The 22,487-nt window shown below is 34.9% G+C and overlaps 2 protein-coding genes across 3 annotated transcripts; one reads left to right on the top strand and one right to left on the bottom strand.

The window, feature by feature from the left end:
• Positions 1–16,448: 16,448 nt before the first annotated feature.
• Positions 16,449–18,646, top strand: LOC120087050 (uncharacterized). Of its 2 annotated transcripts, none has more exons than XM_039043893.2 (2): positions 16,449–16,963; positions 18,363–18,646. In XM_039043893.2, exons 1-2 carry the CDS (start codon positions 16,540–16,542, stop codon positions 18,470–18,472), a joined length of 534 nt encoding a protein of 177 aa, XP_038899821.2. In that variant the 5' UTR covers positions 16,449–16,539; the 3' UTR covers positions 18,473–18,646. The 2 variants fall into 2 exon arrangements, with proteins under 2 accessions (XP_038899821.2, XP_038899822.2); XM_039043894.2 differs by having other exon boundaries at positions 16,457–16,953.
• A 345-nt stretch (positions 18,647–18,991) lies between these two features.
• On the bottom strand, positions 18,992–22,201 carry SWEET2 (Nodulin MtN3 family protein). The gene is made up of 7 exons (XM_039043892.2): positions 21,691–22,201; positions 20,730–20,766; positions 20,402–20,618; positions 19,836–19,994; positions 19,613–19,732; positions 19,373–19,521; positions 18,992–19,250 (listed from the first exon to the last, which is right to left on the bottom strand). The coding sequence occupies exons 1-6, from the start codon at positions 21,743–21,745 to the stop codon at positions 19,408–19,410; spliced, it is 702 nt and encodes a 233-aa protein (XP_038899820.1). The 5' UTR covers positions 21,746–22,201; the 3' UTR covers positions 18,992–19,250; positions 19,373–19,407.
• Between the last annotated feature and the right edge of the window lie 286 nt (positions 22,202–22,487).

Below are 22,487 nucleotides of genomic sequence, written 5' to 3'. Positions count from 1 at the left end.
TTCGCTAAACGATAGCTGAAGAGAGACTACACGATCATGGAGTGACACTACACGATAGTTCACTCAGCTAACCATTAGCTAAACGATCGCAGAGCTTTTGTTAAACGACTGGGCATCGTCTATACAATAAACCTTTGTCATCTCCCACTTGCTCAATTGTTTACACGATTGTTATTCTTCTGGTCTCTTCCTCTAACCAAGTCTATACAGAGTCCACACTTTTGGATTCTTACACCGAGAATACCAAGGTAGCCATTGTGGTGGTGTCGTACTCAACTCGACTAATGTCGAGGTTTTTGGAGGTCGTTCATTGAGTTCGCGTTGTTCGTGTGGTGGTTGCTGATTGATCGTGCTGTGTTCGAGCGTTCGTAAGTTGCAGTCTTGGAGATTGAACGAGCGTTCATGATCGAGGGAGTTTAAAGATGAGTCTTCAAATGTATGATATTCTATCCCTTGATGTTCTTAAAGCATGCTGTAATTTCGTGTTATGCATGATCGATTAGTTTTCGTTTCTTGTTTGTAATTATGTATGTTCAAATACGAATGGAATTTGGAACGATCATTCCGTTACTCATAGAAATCCTCACGTCCGATTTCCTTCACAAACAAGCACTAACGCTTCTTCCCTTGCCTTCCATGCCTTGTCGTAACTTAAACTCACACCATACTCTTGTTTTATATCCTTCACAATGTCCTTCAGTCTATATGAATGACTAACATCTTCAAACTTTGACGAAATCAAATGTCCGATAACCCAATTAGAAGTTTATCTATAATCGTTAGTCAATCTTTCATTTCTATATGTGTGGACATTGTCATACTTAGAGATCTTAAATATTTCACAAATTTTCAATTTTACGGCTCGAAGTCTCCATTTATATTCTTCAACTAAGCCTATAACTTTGTATAATGTTGTGGTCGACTTCTTTACCCTAAACTGAAAGTTACCTCTAATTGCTAACATAAATAACCGCATCTTTAAATCATTCTTAGATATAAATGTCACCAACTTGCACATCTTCAGAAGAATAAGACTGGCCTGACATGGTGATTGTGCTATTAGAAGGATGTGACAAGTCACGACCCATTGCATGTGATGAGCCTCCGTAGTCTTAGATTGTTCGTTCTTCTGCATAAGGTGTATGGTGGATATTAATCTTGGGTTCCTCTCCATCATCCTTCTCCCTCCAAGACCAATCATTGAAATATTGACCTCGGTCTCCATCATCCTTCTCCCTCTAAGACTAATCGTTGAAATATTTACCTTGGTCTACATCATCCCCTGAGTTATGAGTCGCCAAATTACTAGGCGACGAAGTAAATGATGGGTTAAAATATGTGGGGAAAAATGGACTATCCGACTCCATCTTCCAATGTCTAACCTAGATGTTGAAGGGATTTATTCAGTTCGTCAGACATATGAATTTTTTGGATGAAATCCTTGATTTGTCGAACACTTTGGAAGCATGAATACGTAAAGAGTACTGAGACCTCTTTACATGTAAGGAATGTGTGTAGATCTTCATCATTTCGAATTACAAATGCATGGGCTTTGGATCTCAATTGAAGTATACATCTTATAACAAGATTATACTCATCTGACATTATACCACTTATCCTATAAACTTCGGACAGGAATTCATTATAGGTCGTGCCCAACTCAATGTCAAACCCCTGCAACTCTCCTCCATCGTAATCCTTTTCCCTTTCATTCCAAATGCCACCGAAACAAATCCAAACACGAGGCATTTTCCTACAATTTATATAAAGATTGTATTAATATAATGTAGTTAAAGAAAAAGCAAAAGGAAAAGGAAAAAAAGGAAAAAGCAAAAAAAAAAAAAAAAAGAATGATTCTGTTTTTTGGTCAGGTCATCCACCTGGCCACCTGGCCAGGTAGAACACTGGGCCAAAAAACAAAATCATGCTTTTTGTGTGCTTGGCCGGGCTAGAATTGACTCTACCAAGCCCGGTTAGGTCACCCAATGAGGGGTCAATCATTTTATTCCATACGCGGTGAAGCCCGACTGGGAATCAAACTTATTCCAACATTTATTTTGCTCCTGATAAAGCCCGATCGGGTAATTTGAACTCATTTTCTTTCTACCCGCTGAAGTCCGACCGGGTTTTAAACTTATTCCAACATTTATTTTGTTCCCGGTGAATCCCGGTCAGGTAATTTGAACTCATTTGCTTTCTACTCGGTGACGCCTAACCGGGTATCTTAAAAAAAATTGCTATTTTTTTAATATTTTTTTTTATAAATTTATAAATAAATATAAAAATGCAGGGCATTATTAGAGGAAAAAAAAACAATCAACAAAACAAGCATAAATCAAACTTAAAAAATGTCATTTAGTTTTGTCAATTTTCCCATAAATTAGTGAACTATTAAGAATACATACAAAAATGAAATACATATCTTCTTACGACGAAGTGTACAAAATTACAACTTCGGGAAATGCAGTTTTGAACTTGACGAATTTCGTTCTGGAAACAATTTGGTGAAGAAAGCTTTTTGTGGGGTTGTAAACAAATCAAATTTGGTGGAGAATTTTATGTGTGAATAATTTTTTGTTAACTATTTTTGGTAAATTAATTTTAGGTGGAGAATGTGAATTAATTTGATGTCACACCCCGCCCTGAACCCGCACTCCTGAGCCCGAGGAGAGGTCTGAGGGACCATAGATACTACCCTTTTGTGATACCTACTGCCCATCTGAACTTTTTTACTTTGTGAAAACTTTAAGTCAAAGAGATAACAACTACTAATTAAGCAGACCAATTTTATTACAACAATGTAATGTTCATACAACTCCAAGACTTAATTACAAAATTTACAACAACCACTCTTAAAACCCTACGGAAGTGCGACTGTGGCATGTGGCAGACCTTGATCTCATCAGCACCTTGGAACTCCTCACCTTTCACTTCCTGGGGAAAGGAAAACATTTGAAAACGGGGTGAACTTGCTAGCCCAGTAAGTGACAAGAAAACTGATTCTTATGTAAAAGAAGTATCGTCATGCCTTAGGTACTTTTGCTCAGATACCTTCTCAAAATGTCCTTCAGTATCGAGCTGCTCGGATACCTTCTCAAATGTCCTTCGGTATCGAGTTTCAAGCAAAACAAGTAATACAATGACTTTCTTTAAAAAGCATAGAAAACATATCTTTATCTGAAAGATCTTTTTTTAGAACATGGTTTCTTAAAACATTGTAAATATTTAGTCACTCACCTTGATCGTTTAGGAACCTTTCTCTCTAGAAGTTCCTTGATCACCTCGGGCTCCCTTTTGAACCCTATTCAATTTAAAACTCAAATTACTCATAGTTCCGAACCTTATTTTTAGATACTTGTTACGTAGAATTTGATTTTATCTTATGTCACACAACACATGGATGATTATAACACAATTTTATGATCCGCGCCATAAATTTGACAGGCATATAATGATGTGATGATTCTAAATAAGCATATGGATAGTGATGAATGATGGACCATACAAGCTCATGCTGCCATAAACTTAATGACTTGAAAGATGGACATGGAATGTGGATGCTGTGTTGTGCTTATTAAGACTTTATGTGATACTACTTCTAGATGTATGTGTTATTAATGGAATGCTTGTAGTACGCTATGCGTTGTCACAAGTTTCTTTGCGTTGAAACCAAGTATAACTCCACCGCAAGTTTCTCGGAGTGATCTGAGGTTGAACACAGGGATTACGTAGTTAATGCGTTACGTTCGTCATATATGCGACCAGGGGTTTTTCAAGTAATAAAAAGAGAGTGTGCGTACAAGTATTTAAAATTTCGGTAAAGTAAAATATTGCGGTAAAGTAAAGTTGCAATAATAAAGTAAAGTGCAATAAAAGTAAACCTAAGCTATTATGATACAAGATACAGGATACTGATACATGATATTGAGTTTAAGACTGACTGTGAAGATTATACAAAGGGTCGTGTCATGCGGTGGCAAGTCTTTATGTATGAAACAGAAATAGAAAAGATAACTAGTATAAACATCGCAAGTTATTAATTGCATTAAAAACATAACTACGGTTCCGCTTTCCCTTGGCGTACAACTCTCGGTGATCGGCCGTGTTCCCACATCTCTGTGGTGAAACAGGGATGAACGTAATGAATGCAAGATTGCTTCCATCTCTGGAAGTACTTCCGCTTTAGTTAACGCATTCTTCCAACCTTCTATCGACAGAAGGAATGACATTTTCACTTTTGTTCTCACAGGTGAAGATGCCGTCTAGCATGCTTTAGCTAAACATATTCATTTCTCTAGCACAGATTAATTTACTTGTTAGATTCATGCTAATTACCAAGGGATTAAGAAAACATAATGGAGAAAAAGATTAATGGAGGAACGAAAATAGACAGAAAGATGGAGATGAAAATGATCATGACATTAAATACTAATATTTAGCGTCTGATACATGGTGTGAATGATAGACTAAGAAGATGAATATAATTGATGATAGAGAGATAGAAACAAATACAGAAAAGTGCCAACGTCTTGGCACAGATCTGGACGGTGAATGTGCTTGTCGGCAAATGGAGTGAATGTAGAGAAGAGCTTCCCTCTCAGGCTTGCTCGTTCGGTAGAAGTGACCTTAGTACAGAGCTTCAACTGTGGGGATTGAAAGGATTTGTCCTGAGACTCACCTCTCGGCCTTATCTCTTAAATCTTCCCAGATCTTCTCCGATTAGGCTCTTTAGACCAGTCTTTCTCTCAATATACAAATATCAAAATATATCTTCCAATAGAATTTCATAGGCTATTTATAGGCTTAACTTTGACTCTTTGCAGTGTGGACCCCACTTTATTGTTATGGCAATTCCGGAAATGGTGGAGTGAATATTTCTTCTGTTACGCGATCAATCCTGTCAGAAATGCACAACGGACAGTTGTACACGTGTCTGAATCCTCCGTAATTGCGTTGCTCTTTTGCATCTTCGATCGTTTGCCCGCATGCGGTGTTGTTTTTTATTACTGCATGCGGTTGAGATTGCGTTGATCGTTTAGCTCTTGATCGATTGTTGCATGCGCCGTCATTGCGTTGATCGTCTATTCATTTCTGAATGATTGGTGCAATGTGACATAGATGCATTGTTCTTTTTATCTTGAGCCATAAACACATGCGGCGACTTGATTTCCTGCAAAACAGACTTGAAATATTCTTTTCTACCATCGCAATGGTGTCAGTGGGTGTATTGACGACAATTTATAATTCTTGCAGTTCTTAGCTAATTTCTCTATAATTGACGCAACTTTCCTTTCTTTTGGCCGCAATATCTAAATAAACCAGTATAAATAACTTGTATTTCTACAAGTTATCACACCCCCAATTTTAGATGTATGCTTGTCCTCAAGCATATCTTCTACTAAGGAAATATTGCTCAATTCCTATCCTAAATTTTACGTCGATTGGTTTCTCCGAATGCTCCACCTAGGCATATTACTTAACATCGCAATTTTCTTTCTATCCTTGAAAATTCATAATAAAGCCCTACTTTATTCTTTTATACAACAAATTTTTGCTCAAAAATGATTTTCTAGTTTTAAAAAGAATGTTTACCTCTTCTTGTCAAAACAACTTGATGTTTCTGGATGCGGTGGTCAAACTTTGCATCATATATTAGAGACTTTTGATCATGGTTACACCCTTCGTTTTGGCTTGTTCCCATGGGTGTCATACAAACATCCAATTACAGTTGTGTGCCAATCTCAACTTTAACTCATGAATTTTAGAGGAGTTGCCTCTTGTTTCTTTTATTTTTCTTTTGCATTTTTCTCTTTTTATATTGCGTTGTTCTTGAAATCCACCTTCGTTTTGACTTGCTCCCACGGGTGTCATGCGAACATCCAACTACAAGCAGGTTCCTTTCACAACTTAACTCATATCAGGTTGGGATTGTTTTTGAGGTTTCTCTTGCGCTGACATTGGAGTTTTTTAATTTTTTTTTTAAGAGATGGAAATAATGAGCACATTTTTCTTAATGACCGCATCACTTGGTCTCATCTGCTCAGACCTTCCCTACCCCCAAATTTAGAGAATGCAAGGTCCTCATTGTGTTGTTTGGACAAAATAGACAAACACTTAGACAAAATTTCAAAAAGAAGGTTTGAGCATAATTTTGAAAGATAAAAGGTAAAGCATTGCTAAGCTACGAATTAACTAAGTGTTAGTCAAAAAATACAAAGTTTGGAAAATGTTACTGAGTGTATGCATATTATACATCATGGCAGCACAATGAATAACGCAAAGTAAAAGATCAAGAATATCGCAAAGTTGACAAAGGATGATAAAGAAGAGGCACGGGCATATAGAGAGAATTGCTACTCAGTTGTATTGAAAATTAAATAAGTATACAAGTAATTACAAATATCGCAATATAGAACTTTTGCCTGTACAAAGAATCAAAGAATTTAATTAAACCAAGAAAAACAATGAATTGCAGTTATCTTTTGAATTTGATTCAGACGGGTGCACGATTGAAAATTATACCGCGCTTCCATTAACGCAAATACATTTTTGTTGAGGGCGGGCAACAACGCATGTATTCCCGTAACACAACCCTTGACTCAATGCATTTCTGGAGGACGGGCGCACGATATTTCTACCAGCACAACACTACCTCAACATAGTGCATCTTCACTAAGGATGGACAAAGAACACATACGAGTGCAACACACCCTTCAACGCAATACATTTGGGTGTAATGGACACAAAGTGTATCTGTTATCATGAAATGCACATGTCGTCGCGTTATATACCAATTTTTATTTTTCTTTTTAATAACGCAAGTCGAAAAGACCTTGCGATGTTCAACTTTTTATCCAGACATTCACAAAAAATTTAAAAACATCACTACTAATGCATACGAATTAAAGGAATTAAACATGACATGGTAAGACACTAATGAATTAAATTGAAGGAAAATACAGAAAGCATTAAAGGCTAATTTTAATAAGCATTAAATAACGCAATTTAGAAAGCAATAAAGAAAGCAATTAAACATAGAGATAGGGATGCTGATTGAAAGAAGTTTCTCAGAGTTACCGCAATAACATCCTCTGCAGGCGGTCAAGCTTGCCTGCACAATGCCATCAAGGACATTGTTCACCTCCTTGCCTCATCCCGCAGTGTGTACGGGAAGAAATATAATCTAGTTCTTTCGAGATTCACACCAGATATGGAGAATGCGTTGCACATTTCTTTCCGATATGTTCCTGCGCGAAAAATATACCTGATCTCTGGGTCAGCTTAGAATTTATGGATCGCTCCAGTACTCATAAACCGTCAGACTGCTCTCTACGATAAACAACCAATACAAAGAGATATGTCCTGCAAAATATCACAAACATATTCAATAATAATCGTTACCAATCCCTGGCAACGACGCCATAAACTTGTCACGTAGAATTTGATCTCATCTTATGTCACACAACGCATGGATGATTATAACGCAAGTTTATGATCCGCGCCATAAACTTGACAGGCATATAATGATGCGATGATTCTAAATAAGCATATGAACAATGATGAATGATGGACCATACAAGCTCATGCTGCCATAAACTTAATGACTTGAAAGATGGACATGGAATGTGGATGTTGTGTTGTGCTTATTCAGACTTTATGTGATACTACTTCTAGGTGTATGTGTTATTAATGGAATGCTTGTAGTACGCTATGTGTTGTCACAAGTTTCCTTGCATTGAAACCAAGTATAATTCCACCGCAAGTTTCTCGGAGTGATCCGAGGTCGAACACAGGGATTGCGTAGTTAATGCATTACGTTCGTGATATATGCGACCGGGGGTTTTTCAAGTAATAAAAAGAGTGTGTGTGTACAAGTATTTAAAATTGCGGTAAAGTAAAGTTGCGATAATAAAGTAAAGTGCGATAAAAGTATACCTAAGCTATTATGATACAAGATACAAGATACGATACATGATACTGAGTTTGAGACTGACTGTGAAGATTATACAAAGGATCGTATCATGCGGTTGCAAGTCTTTATGTATGAAACAGAAATAGAAAAGATAACTAGTATAAACATCGCAAGTTATTAATTGCGTTAAAGACATAACTAGTTCCGCTTTCCCTTGGCGTACAACTCTCGGTGATTGTCCGTGTTCCCACATCTTTGTGGTGAAACAGGGATGAACGTAATGAACACAAGGTTTCTTCCATCTCTGGAAGTACTTCTCTCTTTAGTTAACGCATTCTTCCAACCTTCTATCGACAGGAGGAATGACATTTTCACTTTTGTTCTCACAGGTGAAGATGTCGTCTAGCATGCTTTAGCTAAACATATTCATTTCTTTAGCACAGATTAATTTACTTGTTAGATTCATGATAATTACCAAGGGATTAAGAAAATATAATGGAGAAAGCGATTAATGGAGGAACGAAAATAAACAGAAAGATGGAGATGAAAATGATTATGACATTCAATACTAATATTTAACGTCTGATACATGGTGTGAATGATAGACTAATAAGATGAATATAATTGATGATAGAGAGATAGAAACAAATACAGAAAAGTGTCAACGTCTTGGCACAGATCTGGACGGTGGATGTGCTTGCCGGCGGATAGAGTGAATGTAGAGAAGAGCTTCCCTCTCAGGCTTGCTCATTTGGTAGAAGTGACCTTAGTACAGAGCTTCAACGATGGGGATTGAAAGGATTTGCCCTGAGACTCACCTCTCGGCCTTGTCTCTTAAATCTTCCCGGATCTTCTCTGATCAGGCTCTTCAGACCAATCTCTCTCTCAATATACAAATATCAAAATATGCCCGTATCAAGTATATCTTCCAATAGAATTTTATAGGCTATTTATAGGCTAAGCTTTGACTCTCTGCAATGTGGACCCCACTTTTTTGTTATGAAAATTCCGGAAATAGTGGAGTGAATATTCCTTCTATTACGCGATCAATTCCATCAGAAATGCACAACGGTCAGCTGTACACATATTTAGATCCTCCGCAATTACGTTACTCTTTTACATCTTCGATCGTTGGCCCACATGCGGTGTTGTTTTTTATTACCGCATGCGGTTGAGATTGCGTTGATCGCTTAACTCTTGATCGATTGTCGCATGTGCCATCATTGCATTGATCGTCTATTCATTTATGAATGATTGGCGCAATGCAACATAAATGCGTTATTCTTTTTATCTTGAGCCATGAATGCATGCGGTGACTTGATTTCCTGTAAAACAGACTTGAAATATTCTTTTCTACCATTGAAATGATGTCAGTGGGTGTATTGACGACAATTTATAATTCTTGCAGTTCTTAGCTAATTTCTTTACAATTGATGTAACTTTCCTTTCTTTTGGCCGCAATATCTAAATAAAGCAGTATAAATAACTTTTATTTCTACAAGTTATCAATACTTCCTTCTGCAAACATGTCCTAAAATGTCTCACGAAACTTACCCTAAAATCTTAGTCCATAACTCCTCGTGGTTTGGCCAGAATCATCAAAACATCAAGACTGGCCCAAGCTTATCCGATAGCTCGACCCTGAAAACTAGACTCTCCTAGCTTTTAGGTGGCTTTGGAATCACTCCAAACACACGAGTATTCTGGGAGAACTTCTTGTCCCAAGTTGATGTTACTTTCAGACCACTGTTCGACAGCATCTCCTCTTCTTGGAACCTCATGACCGACACATGGTTTCGCTACCAACGCATGCGTTCTTTCATGCATAGTTTCCTCACAATGAGCCTTCATACACTCTTCTTAATGTCCTTTGAAGAGAAATGGAGTTATCATCTAAAGTCCTTGGCCCTATTTATAGGCATCCAAAATCTCTCTAAGGCCGACACCTCCTATTTGGCCGCATGTCCAAGTGTCATTTCCCTACACTATTAACGCAATCTTTACATCATCGAAATTCAAGGCATCTTCCTCCTCTTTTACCAATACATAGCCCTCAAATTTGCATGTCTTCTTGTGCATCCACCTCATTTGCTTAAGATCCAAGATTTCTCCCCAACAAGCCACATGTCCGGATGATGACCTTGAATGCGTCCATCCAATCTCATATGCGCCCATCTACCACAAATGCATATGTGTCCATCTAACTTCATATGCATTCATCCAACTGGTGCAACACACATGTCCGGACACCACCCCTTGGTGCATGTGTCCATCCCATATTTGCGCCCTTGCGGTGTCTTTTTAAATCTCAACATAACACCCTTTAAGCTACTGCCGCCTAGCACTTTTCCCCATATGTGACCTACTATTCTCGATTGTGTCATTTCCAATTAACGCAACCTTACCTTGTGCATCCGATTGACGCAACTTGGTCGCATTATGCTAGATGCTCGCAAGACTCATCCTAACCTTATTGCTTGGCTGTGCATGTCATTTTCTTGGTTAGCCATCATCAACTCGTGGCTTTTTCATCAATGCATCACTTGAGTCAAACCTCAAGGCATCGCATCCTTGGCCGCATACCTTCCTCTCCTGCATGGCTTACTTTTGGCCTATGTGCTCAACTAGGATTATGACCACACTCTTCCAACGCATACTATTAGCCTTGTCCTATGCGCCCACATGCCCTCAGATGTCCAACGCATATAGTATATCTCCAACGCATGTCAACCCTTGAGTCAAGCTAAGTCTCAGCTCAACACCTCATGGTATGACTTACCATCGCCTAGCCTCTTGCTAACACAAAGACATTCCACCATGTGTTCACCATGGCTTGTCTCATCGCCTAGCTTATCGTCTAGTACTGTTGCCGATCGTGCAGTGCCAACGCCTCATCGTCTAACGCTATCGCCCATCGCATAGCATTATCGCCCATAGCATAGCACTATCGCCTAGCTTCCATGCTTATCGTCTAGCGCTTACACTGATCGTGTAGTACTTTGTCTATCGTATAGCTCGATCGTCCAGTGCCTGCCTATACGATCACTTTCCTCATCGTGTAGCTCCTCGCTTTGCTACACGATCGTCCAGCGCCCACTTACATGATCGCCTACCTCATCGTGTAGCGCTGCTCACTTGCTATACGATCGCATACCCCATCGTGTTGCTCATTTTTCTACATGATCGTCTACCTTATTGGGTAGCTCCGCTCCGTTGCTACATGATCGTCTGTCCAACGTCTTGTGCTCAACATCTCGCTTTCTCCGCTCTCGTTCACACATACCTAACGCATGAGCAACTCTTGGCAACGCCTCTTGCCAATACTTCGGCCAATCATGCGTCCAACCTTACAAACGCATGGTTCCCTTCTCATCTTATGTATTAATGTCACTTAACGCATGGGTCCTTTTGACCTTACACTTAGCCAAATTTCACCAATTAAGGCTTAACTCAAAACTACTCAAGGAGAATCTATTCAACACTTAGAAATTTCCTTCACTTCAACATAGGATTTAACTTTCACTTAGTTAATTTCCTTAATCACCTGCTTAAATAGGAAAAATGGAAATCCGGGTTTCACATTTGGTAGGTTGGTGGTTGAAATTGAAAGTGGGAATTTAATAAGGGGCATAAGAATAATTATACAACCAACAAATTTGGTGGAGAATTTTTTGTGTGAATAGCTTTTTGTTAATGATTTTTGGATAAATTAATTTTAGGTGGAGAATGTGAATTAATTTAGTAGGTCGTTGGTAAGGGGCAAAAGAGTAATTATACAATTATGCTTACATCATTTTCATCATCAAGGGGGTCAAAAAACTTGTTTTCAAAAAATAGATAAAAAAAAAACAAAATGAAACTTCTAACGGGCCATTTTGGCCACTTTCCAAACACAAAGTCAAACCCCCGAAGGGTCATTTTTGTCCATTACTCTTTTATGAAAAAGATCAAGGGTAAGATTGGAAACACAATGTGTTAGTTTTCAAATCCATCCAAATCCAACTAATTATTAGAATTTGAAACCCTTGCTAAATTCAACTTTTAAAATTTTTGTAGTCACCCAAACAACATAAATGACTTTAAATCTATCATGAATCAAAATATTCCCAAATACAAGAGTTCCAAACCAGATAATGGCTTTTTTAGAATTGATGGAAAAAAAAGTTTTTCCAAATTCATTTCCATTTTTTTAAAAAAAGTATTATATATATAGAAACAAGCTTATTTGGTTTGTTATATAATAAAAGTGTTTTATTAAGGTCAAGTTACTGTAAAGGAATTTTTCGACACAGTGGATTGGCCAATGGTGTTCGTTGGAGGTGGTGGCCTGCAACGATCACTAAATGTATTTTTTTTTAAAAAAAAAAAAAAATCTATTTGAGTGATTGCTAGACACTTTTTTTTTTGTTTTTAATTAATCACTTGAAAATGCATTCTAAACACACCCTAAATGTATGTTTAAAAAACTATAGCAAAACAGGTGAGACAAAACAACCTCTTCCATGTGAAAGCTGCTTTTATGCACTTTTATACTAAATGGTAGTATACATTATTGTCGTTATTTCAGTGAAGTTAAGTTGTCACTTAATTATTATGATTGAGTAATTAATCCTCTGACTTACGATATGGATATTATGAAGTTGTGTTTTCTAAATAAATAAAAAAGAACATGTACACATCATATTATCAATATCATAAGTAGTATAATATTGATTAATTTTTGTTATAAAATTATTTATTCATGAGCACACCTCACATTGTATGATGCAAAAGACAATCAAGTATCACATTGTGCATATAATATAATGTCTACTACTACATCTCACTGTCGGGTTGTATGTCATAAAACTTGTAGTTTGTAAACATTAAACATATTATATTTTACAATAAAGTCATTATTGAAATTATCCAGTAAAAATATTATTGAATATTTAAATTGCACCTTTTGACCCTAAATCCAATAAACTAATAACCCTTGGCTATAACATGAATACTTGAACTTTATGTGGAGACATAAAAGTGGACCAAGTTCGAGTATATAGCCCAAACGGTCTATAATATAGAGATAAGTTTGGATACCTTAACTTGGGACACTATGGATGCAACCCGCTTTGTATTTGATACAAACGATGTGATCATGAATCGTTCATGTAGAGACATGCGAGTGGAGGCATCTTATGTAATGAGTTTGCATAAGATCGAACCATGAAATAGTCACTTTTACTTTATGACGTCATTTACCGATAAGACTGACTATTTCAATTTGATGACTTAGGTAACTTGATTTTAATCCGAAACTAACAATGAACTCCTGCTTATTCGAGATTATCTTTTAATCTGCATGGGTGAAGGTGACTCAACATCGCTGACTCAATAAGTCTTCCATGTTAGAGGTAAAACCAAGTAGATAGCTAGGATCATAGTTCTACAAGATGGAATTCACCTCTACCCAATTTTAGGGCTAATAGATTGATTTTTCTCTTAAGTGCTAACTCCGGGTCTTGAATAAGGGGCCTCGCTCTCTCATTGGCTTGAGAGGGACTTGGTTTGGTGGTTAGACCACAAACCAATTGTTCATTAGAGGATCAATGGGACATAAGAAGCAAGATATAATTACAGGGGTAAAACGGTAATTTTGACCTAACTGTAATTATGAACAATTTGTGAATGATCGACTTACTGATCATGGTTAAATCAAGTGGACAAAAGTATATTTATAGTGAGAAGAGTGCAACTACTGAGATTTAATGAAGTGTCCCGGTAGTTAACGAAAGTTGGTTAACGAGGTTAAAGAGTTTAGTCGATTAACCTCATATCATTGGAGCTCAGGATCTGTAGGTTCATTAGGCTCCCTGCTAGCTCACGTCGAACTAAACCTTGGAACAGTGTGATGAGAATTTGAAACGTTCCAATTCAGTATAGGGAATTATAATTAATTATACGATATAGTTAACGTAATTACATAGTTTAATTGTTGAATTAAACAAAATTGGAGAGTTATAAACATTTAAATTTGATTTAAATATTGTACACGTGAATGAGAATTTACGTTTGGGATTGATGTTTTATTAATTTAATACTTGATATTAAATTAATTTGATTAACTAATTATTTAAAATTAATTGTATTTAAAATTAATTTTATTTAAAATGGTCTTGAAAGAAATTGATTATTTGAATTAGTTTTAAATTAAAATTAAATTACAAATTAATTTGAATTTGTGAAATTCTAAGTTAAATGAAAAGTTGAGTTAATGGAAAATCCCATTTTTCCCACTTTCTAAAACACCCATTAATTCCACTTAATTAAAATCGTTTTGGTGTCATTTTTTTTGGTGCAATTAGATTGCATGAAATTTTCTTTAAATAGAGTAATTTTTCTTGGAAAAAAGGTTCATGCAAATATTGAAAATTTGAGGAGAATTTATTCTTTTCGAATTCATATACCAAATCATACGCAATCTCTAAATTCCCTTTAATCTCACCATAAATTGGATCTCACAATCCGTTCTAAAGTCGGAGAACAGTGGGAAAGATTATGGCGGTGATCCACGATGAATTCCTACCAGAATTATTCAAGAAATTGCATCAATTTTGGTGTTTCTACGAATGTTGTATTCTGAAACCCTAATTTCTTTTTACCAACATGCATACTTTAATCATAAAACTAACGTAGTTAGAATACTTACCATCCTGATTGTTTCCACATGTAAGTTGTTAACTCTTACACACACATTTCACTGCACTCATTAAAATTGGAGCATGGTAACTCTTCATATCTTTACAAAAATAGTACGATATCGTCATCTTCAGACTTTTATTTTTAGGTTTTGCATACCACTCGAGATTGTCGTAATCAATTACATACCACGGATCTTCTTGATTTGATTTTTAAGCAAAAAGGAAAACACTAGGACAGTCATTGGACGCTAAATCACAAAACAATTCAAGATAAGGGAGATGGAGAAGTTCAAAGCGATTCTCCTTTATATCTCTATGAGCCAACGAATGAATCAATACATTTCTACTACGATGGGTGTGAGAAGAAAGAAGACATCCCATTATTTAAAGCCAAAGTGTTGGCATAATAATTCATGCAGGTTACACATTTAATGATATGCAATGTAATTGTAATTTTAAAACACAAGAATGGACCATACATATTCATTAATTGGTCCCATCTTATTTTGGGAAAAATGGATAGGAATGGAAAACGCTTCAAATTTTAGCAATGAATAGTTTAAGTTTTATTACAACCCACCAAAGTCCGTGAGTCATATTTAATAACTTGCTTCAAACGGTGAGACATGTCCAACGGCTCAAACCAGCGGTGGATATCACATGTAAGAATACTATATCTAAATTCATACTGGACTCAATGTTGATCGATATGTTTTAGAACTCGTTATATTTTCATAAGTTTAAATTTAGTCGATCTATTTTCAATATATTTTAAGAATAGTATTTGATATTAGATTTTTTTTTCTCGATTAGACTTCTTCCTATAAATCTTGAATACGGGTATGTCCTATTAATAAACCATTATTGTGGTTAGTTTATAGATTGTCTTGAAATATAGAAACATAAACCAAAATATTTATAAAATATAGCAAAATGTTACCGTCTTTTAGCGATAGATTACTATCATATATTATTGATAGATACAATGACTATTGGTGTCTATCATTGATAAATTGTGATTTTGCTATATAATTTGAAAATATTTTTAGTAACTTTTTTATTTAATTAAAATAAATTTTCTTAATTTATTAATTTTATTTCAAGAATTTTTCATCAAGAAGTCGGAAGGATTTGTCACGTGACAAATTATAATTGAACGATTTTATGGTAAGATGCAAAGAATAAATACAGCGCATGAAATGCACTTAAATGTTAAAATATCATATGATATACTAAGTATAGTATACAAGTGATAAAAAAAATTAAACTATTATAATAGTACCTATACTTTGAAATTTGTTCAATTTCGATATTTGTACTCTCAATTTTTCAATCTTAGTCTCTTAGTTTTTAATAAATTTTAAATTTAGTCATTCAAAGTTAATTTTTACTTAAATTAGTTCAACAACAATAATATTTTCATGCAAATAGATATAATATATGAATATGTTTTCAAAATTTACAATAAATATTAGGGGCAATTGCAACTTTAATAAAAAATAAATTGAAAATTGGGCGTGTGTCTTTAGGTTTTGCTTTTTTTTTTGCAAACATGACAAAAAACTTCCACTTATTTAATTGCTATATGATTTCTATGTGATCGTCGCACCTACAATTACAAAAAAATTGAAATCATGGCCTTTGTTTCTTAAAATATATTTGCCATACAAGCAATTTTCCTAAATATTATAATGGATAATAATTTTTTTTAAATCAACAATAAATTAGCATGGAAAATCGAATTTAAAATTTATTGAAAATGTAGACTTCAAATGGATCAAAATAATATTTTAACGGATAAAAAATATTTTATTGACGCATATTCAAATATTGAAAATTTGAAATAACTACAACGGCAATTTTCGACATAAATGATAAAACACATTTATATAATTATAATAATATATAGCTACGACTTGATCAGCATCCTCCCATGTCTTGAAAGCTATGGAAGCTCTGTGGAATTTAGAAGACAAATGGAAGCTCTCAACCCAACAAGCCTTCATTCTCTTAACGTGCACGGCGGTCGCCGTTGTCGGGATCTGCACGGCGGCGTGGGCGAAGAAGAGGAGAGGGGAGAAGAAAGATCACCGACGAGGGACGACAGTGAGGTGGTGGAAATGGGCAGCGGAAAGGCGGAAGGGGAGCGGCGGTGGAGAGACGCCGGTGCGGCTGTTGGGCGGAGAAGGGGAAGGGGAAGGGGAAGAATTGGGAAGCCGGAATTCGACGGCGGCAGTGTGGCAACGGCCGATATTAATGGGGGAAAAGTGTGAGATGCTGAAATACAGTGGGCTTATTCTGTACGACGAACGGGGAAGATTGCTGCAGGATCAAATTGCCGCCATGGAAAATGGTTACAAGGTGCTGCTTCGTAAGTTCTTTCGGATTTTTTTTTAATAACACACAACTTTTATATCGATTTTAACTCTCGTGCTTAAGCTAGTCGACTTTTTTAAAAATCTGTTACATTCTTAATCTTTTAAATAAATATATTATAATAATCTCCATCCATATTAACATAGCATTTATTTTCAAACTTTAATTAATTCAATTTTTATAATAATTATTTTTCTTAAATTCTTATATCATATAATTTAGATCAAACAAAATTAGTTGAAATTCAAATTTTATACACACATATATATTATAATAAAGTATAGATTAATTATTAGGAAAATTCTTATAAATTGAAATAATAGGCCTAAATTGGTACAATTTTGTATTAATTTATCAAACATCCTAGCTAATTTATTCTAGCTTAAAATTGAAATTTACCAAACATTATTTTATTTCATTTCATAGTTGATTTTTTCTAAAATCACAACTATCAACAATTATTCTAAAAGCTACACCAATTCTAAACTAAACCTAAATAGCGTTTGTAATTTTGATTGTTACAGATATTGTTAAGAAAAAGATTAATACGAACATAACTCAATTAACATAGCCAAAACCAAACTAAGCTTGAATAGCGTTTGTAATTTTGATTGTTACATATATTGTTAAGAAAAAAATTAACACGAACACAATTCAACTAACATAAATTTGTGTTATTAAACTCGAGTTCAAAAGTTTGATTTTCCCACCCTATATGTTGCCAAAAAAAAAAAAAAAAAAATCCAATGATACATTCAATATTAAAAACATACGTACTCAAAAAATTGTTTTAAAAAATGACATTATTATTATCTTTTTAGGACAAGTTTTTTTTTAATGGAATTTCAACAAAGTTTTTCAATAGTTAAATTGAAATTTTTATAAGGCTTCCAAACAAAGCAATCATGACCTATTATTATTCAGCTGATATAGTTAATTATCATTTGAAAAAAATGATGTAATTAAAACAATGATATACTTTATAACACATTTAAATATTTAAAGAGATAAGCTTTTCTAATCTTTAATTTTGAAAACTTCATTTGAGTATATTCAATAAAATATGTATTATTATTATTATTATTTTAAAGTAAATGGGGTTTGAGATTCGAATCAATCATTAATAGATGCTTTATACCTATTTATCAGTTCACTTTGTCAAATCTCCATTTTTTTTTAATGAGTATAGCTCTATTCGATATGAATATGTGTATATTTGTAAATTGTTCGTATCAGAACAAAACTCCAACATTTATAGTTATTAACTTTTAAAAATTGAAAATTTATGATATGAGAGATTTGAATCGACCTTAAGAGAAGAAGTATATGTCACATATCGTCTAATTGATATTTCCCCCCCCCTAAACATCACATGTTTGATTAATAACATGTAGGAAGGAGAAGCCATAATAGTAAAGACAAGGTTGAAGGATCTACTCTGATGCTCTTCCTCTTCCATGGGAATCTTCAAAAAAGAAGTGTAAAAATTATACAAAAGGGGTGAGATTTTCCAATGTAATACCCTTTTCTTCTTTTTGGATAGATTCTTCAAATAACCTTTTCTTTCTTTCCTCCTTTTACACATTACGCTTTCACTTTCTTTTGAAGTCTTTGGTGCCTTTAGACAAATATTATGTCTCATAAATGACAAATAGTTGACTCGATCATACAAATTTAACTTGTGAGACAAACATTTATCAAGTAGTTAGACTTGGCTGCGTACTAGAAACTATGAGCCTTCTATTTGGTCAAAACGAGTGAATCGATATAGATGTATAATATAAACGAACCAATAGTTGCTGATCAAGTTCGAAATAAGTAAGAGCTCGTACTTATCGATACATGGCCGAATTTTGCTAGGTTTAAATTCTAGCTCTATCCCAAATCAGTAAACAAAATTGGAAGAAGAACATACCAGGGATGGTTAAACTTTATTATTTTTAGTTTCTTATCTGCTGTAAGATTCTTCAAATCCAAACAGTTTGTGGCAAAATCAGAGAGAGAGAGGGCTACAGCAGAGCCATAACACAAAGCTTTTTAAATCACAAGGCTAAAACAAATTACAACATTCTTCACCCGAGAGTGGGGTTGGATGTCTAACAATACACCATTTAACAGATTGATAGGTCAAAAAACAAGCCAATCAATTAAACTGGAGAAATGAATGAGGGTAATTTTACAACAAAACACACCGTAGCTCGGAAACGGCTTGTTGGCTAACGCTGAACTGCGCACCAATGCTGTGGAAGAACCAATTATCAACCCTCGGAAATCTGTGGTTCCTGCAGTAAACGAAAAAAATGTTCACACCGTGTCTAACACTAGCAGAAATCCAAAAGACTAGATCGTTAAGCTCTGCAGTTAACAAGAACAGATGGAAAGTACATGGAAATTGAAATCTTACCTCATTATCATAATGTAAATACACAATGTACGTATTTACGCATAGGATACGATTAAAGGTTCTCTAGACTCCTCTTTAGCAACTCGACTGTAGTAGCAATACAACACCAATTGGATACTCCCCAACACAGTTCCTATCCCATTTGGGGCCTGAAGTTTGACAATAAAATATATATTCATGTCCAATACTCAATCGAGTAAAAGTTCGATGAACTAAGGAAATGGGTAGGATGATGCTTACATAAACAAATAGGTCATAATTGAACAGTCCATAGAGGAAGAAAGATATGCTCATGAGGAACGTCGAAAGGGAGAGATAAAATGGCATAAACTCCACACTCTTTGTTCGAATCACCAAATTCTGAGACCATGCCAAGGAAAATTGAAGGGATAAGAAAAGTAAGCAAGCCTTCAAAAACATCCAACAATAAAAGATAGAAAAGAAGCTTAACATATCGACTCACTATAATAAACAAGGGAGAAGCGAACATTGATACGAGAGATGCACAACTCAAAATCCCGACAACATTCCGTCGCAATGGGAGGTCAGCTATTTGTAGGCTCCCGGCAACGACTACTATAAAGAGGCCAAAGACTGCAAGCAACAATCCTATCATTTTTATCTGTTACAAACATGAAGGGAAAAGCTCAATAAGTAAGATTTTTCACAAACTCCTATCATTCATAAGGACAATTAGCCGGTAAATATTATAGACAGATAAGGCACCGTTTTGTAACCATTTTGTTTTTTATTGTTGTTTTTGAGAATTAAGTCTATCTCCTCCCCATTTCTTATGATGATTTGCATCTTTCTTAAGTATAATGGTTGAATTCTTAGCCAAATTCCAAATTCCAAAAAAAAGTTTTTAAAGCTATTTTTTTTTAGTTTTTAAAACTTGACTTGGGTTTTTAAACCATTGGTAGAAAATAGATAACAAAGGAAGAAATTTGGAGGTGGAAGCTATAGACTTAATTTTCAAAAACAAAAACAAAAAACCAAATGGTTACCAAACGGGGCCTAAGTAACCACCTTTTTCCCCTTTTCGCCATATGCTATGAAGAGCATGATGTAGACTAACTGAAATACCGCGCCGATCGAATTGACCGTCATGACCATTGTGTTTCTTGGAGAAATGACGGGTGTACCATACCATAGGCAAATAAGGCAGTTTAACAGAGCATATATATATGGCAAACCCGAAAACTGTTCTGTTGTTTTGTTTCTGATAACACGTCGAAATGTATCTCTGCAAATTAATCCCAAAGAAAGCAAACCAAGAAAATGGTGAATATATAGATTCTAACTCCATTACTTCATCCAGAAAGTCCGGTGGAACAGTTAGCTAGCTACAACTTACAAGGGTGACAAGAAAAGTCCAAAAGCAAATATGTGCCCTGCAAATTAATAAAAGTACAATTTTCATCAGGAAAATAAAAGGTAAGTACCTGCTTAATGACCATTTGGTTTTTAGTTTTTGAGAAGTGTGATTATTTTCTCACATCTTCTTTACAATACTTTTCATCTTTGTTAAAGACACATTCGAATTTGTAGCTAAATTCTATTAATAAAAAAAAAAAAAAAAAAGGGTTTCTAAGAACTACTTGGTTTCCACAAACTTGTTAATTCAAACCTTTCTTTAAGAAAGATGAAGACAATAATACATTAGTACTAAAGAAATAGTGAGGAAACCAGCCTAAATCTAAAAACAAAATCATTATCAAATAGGGATAAGTATTAATCTTCTCAAATCCCTTCTCTTGAGTGTTCCTTATAGATACAAACAGTTCATAATATCTTATACTTCTAATTCTTAAATCATCGAATAACCTAAAAGCTTTAGCTCATTGGTGATGGCCAATTAAATATTCTATCATCTAACACTAATAATCAAACTAACTTCATTTTAATCAAAATAAATAAATTGGATACCAAATTGCAGAAATGAATGAAGTGGGATTCATTAGTTTGACTTAAAGAACTAAAATACAGAGGAAGAAAAACAAACAACCGGAGTTGAATGAACTCCAACCCACAAAAAGGAGGAAAATAAAGAAAGAAAGAAAGAAAATCGTCCTCAGATAAGCCAATGGATTAGGTAGACTTGATGCAACAAATTACCATTAATTGATGACAAGTGACATAACACAACACAGGAGCTCCAATTTTGATACATGTTACTGACAATAACGTTCAAAAGTGCATGCCTAAATTGAAGGCAAATTCCATTTCCCCCCGAAGAATTTGCCAACAAATCGAGCTTCTCCAGTCATTAATGGAAGAATTCAAGACAAGAAAAATAGAGAGAGAGAGAGACATACCAGCGACTCCAGCTGCATCCCTGCAAATTGAGAAGATAGAACCAAGAAGAACCATCTAAAATAATTTACAAGATACAAGAAGACTCTTCGTCTCTTCAACAACAAAGCTCCGCCGCCGCCGCTTCCGTAAACAAATGCACCAAAAATCTCCGCCCCACCGAATCACTGGAACCCTTTATGCCTCCAGATCAAATGGTGCGATCAATTTCAAACCCAGAGAGAAACCCCAAAAGCCAAGAGACAATGATGAAGAAGAAGGTTCTTTGGCAAAGACCCAATTCAGAGAGATGAATTAATGGGGAAGAAATGATATTTTACAAGGATTTCGTTAAGCGAACGAATGGGAAATGGGGTTTTTTTTAATATACACAGGATGATGAACATGATCTCTTTATATAAAGAAAAAATGAAATGATAGAACATGATTTTTTTTTTCGGTGTATACTAATTTTACATTTATTTTTTTGGGGGGGACCCTTTATTTCTTTGGTCGACCACACGAGAAGAAACCCAACCAATTTTTGAATATTGTCCCTCGAGATTTAAACGGAAATCAACAGGTTTGAATATTCAGGTTTTAAAAAAAATTACTAATACTTTAATCATGGAACTAAATTTAATAATTGTGTGAGATTGCCTTTTGTTTATTTTATGATAATTTTTTTTTAAGTTAAACCACAATGATCCAATCATTGACCTTGAAAATGATAATTGATACGGACATGAAAATTTAGATGCCAAGTAGAATATTAAATCATATGAATCCATGACCTCTTTATTTTTTATTAGATCAATCT

The sequence above is a fragment of the Benincasa hispida genome, chromosome 9 (assembly GCF_027475165.1).
Source record: "Benincasa hispida cultivar pf3 chromosome 9, pf3_genome.v1.1, whole genome shotgun sequence".
Classification (NCBI taxonomy): domain Eukaryota; kingdom Viridiplantae; phylum Streptophyta; class Magnoliopsida; order Cucurbitales; family Cucurbitaceae; genus Benincasa; species Benincasa hispida.
The sequence above is the reverse complement of the archived record's forward strand: the minus strand, read 5'-3'. Positions and strand labels throughout refer to the sequence as shown.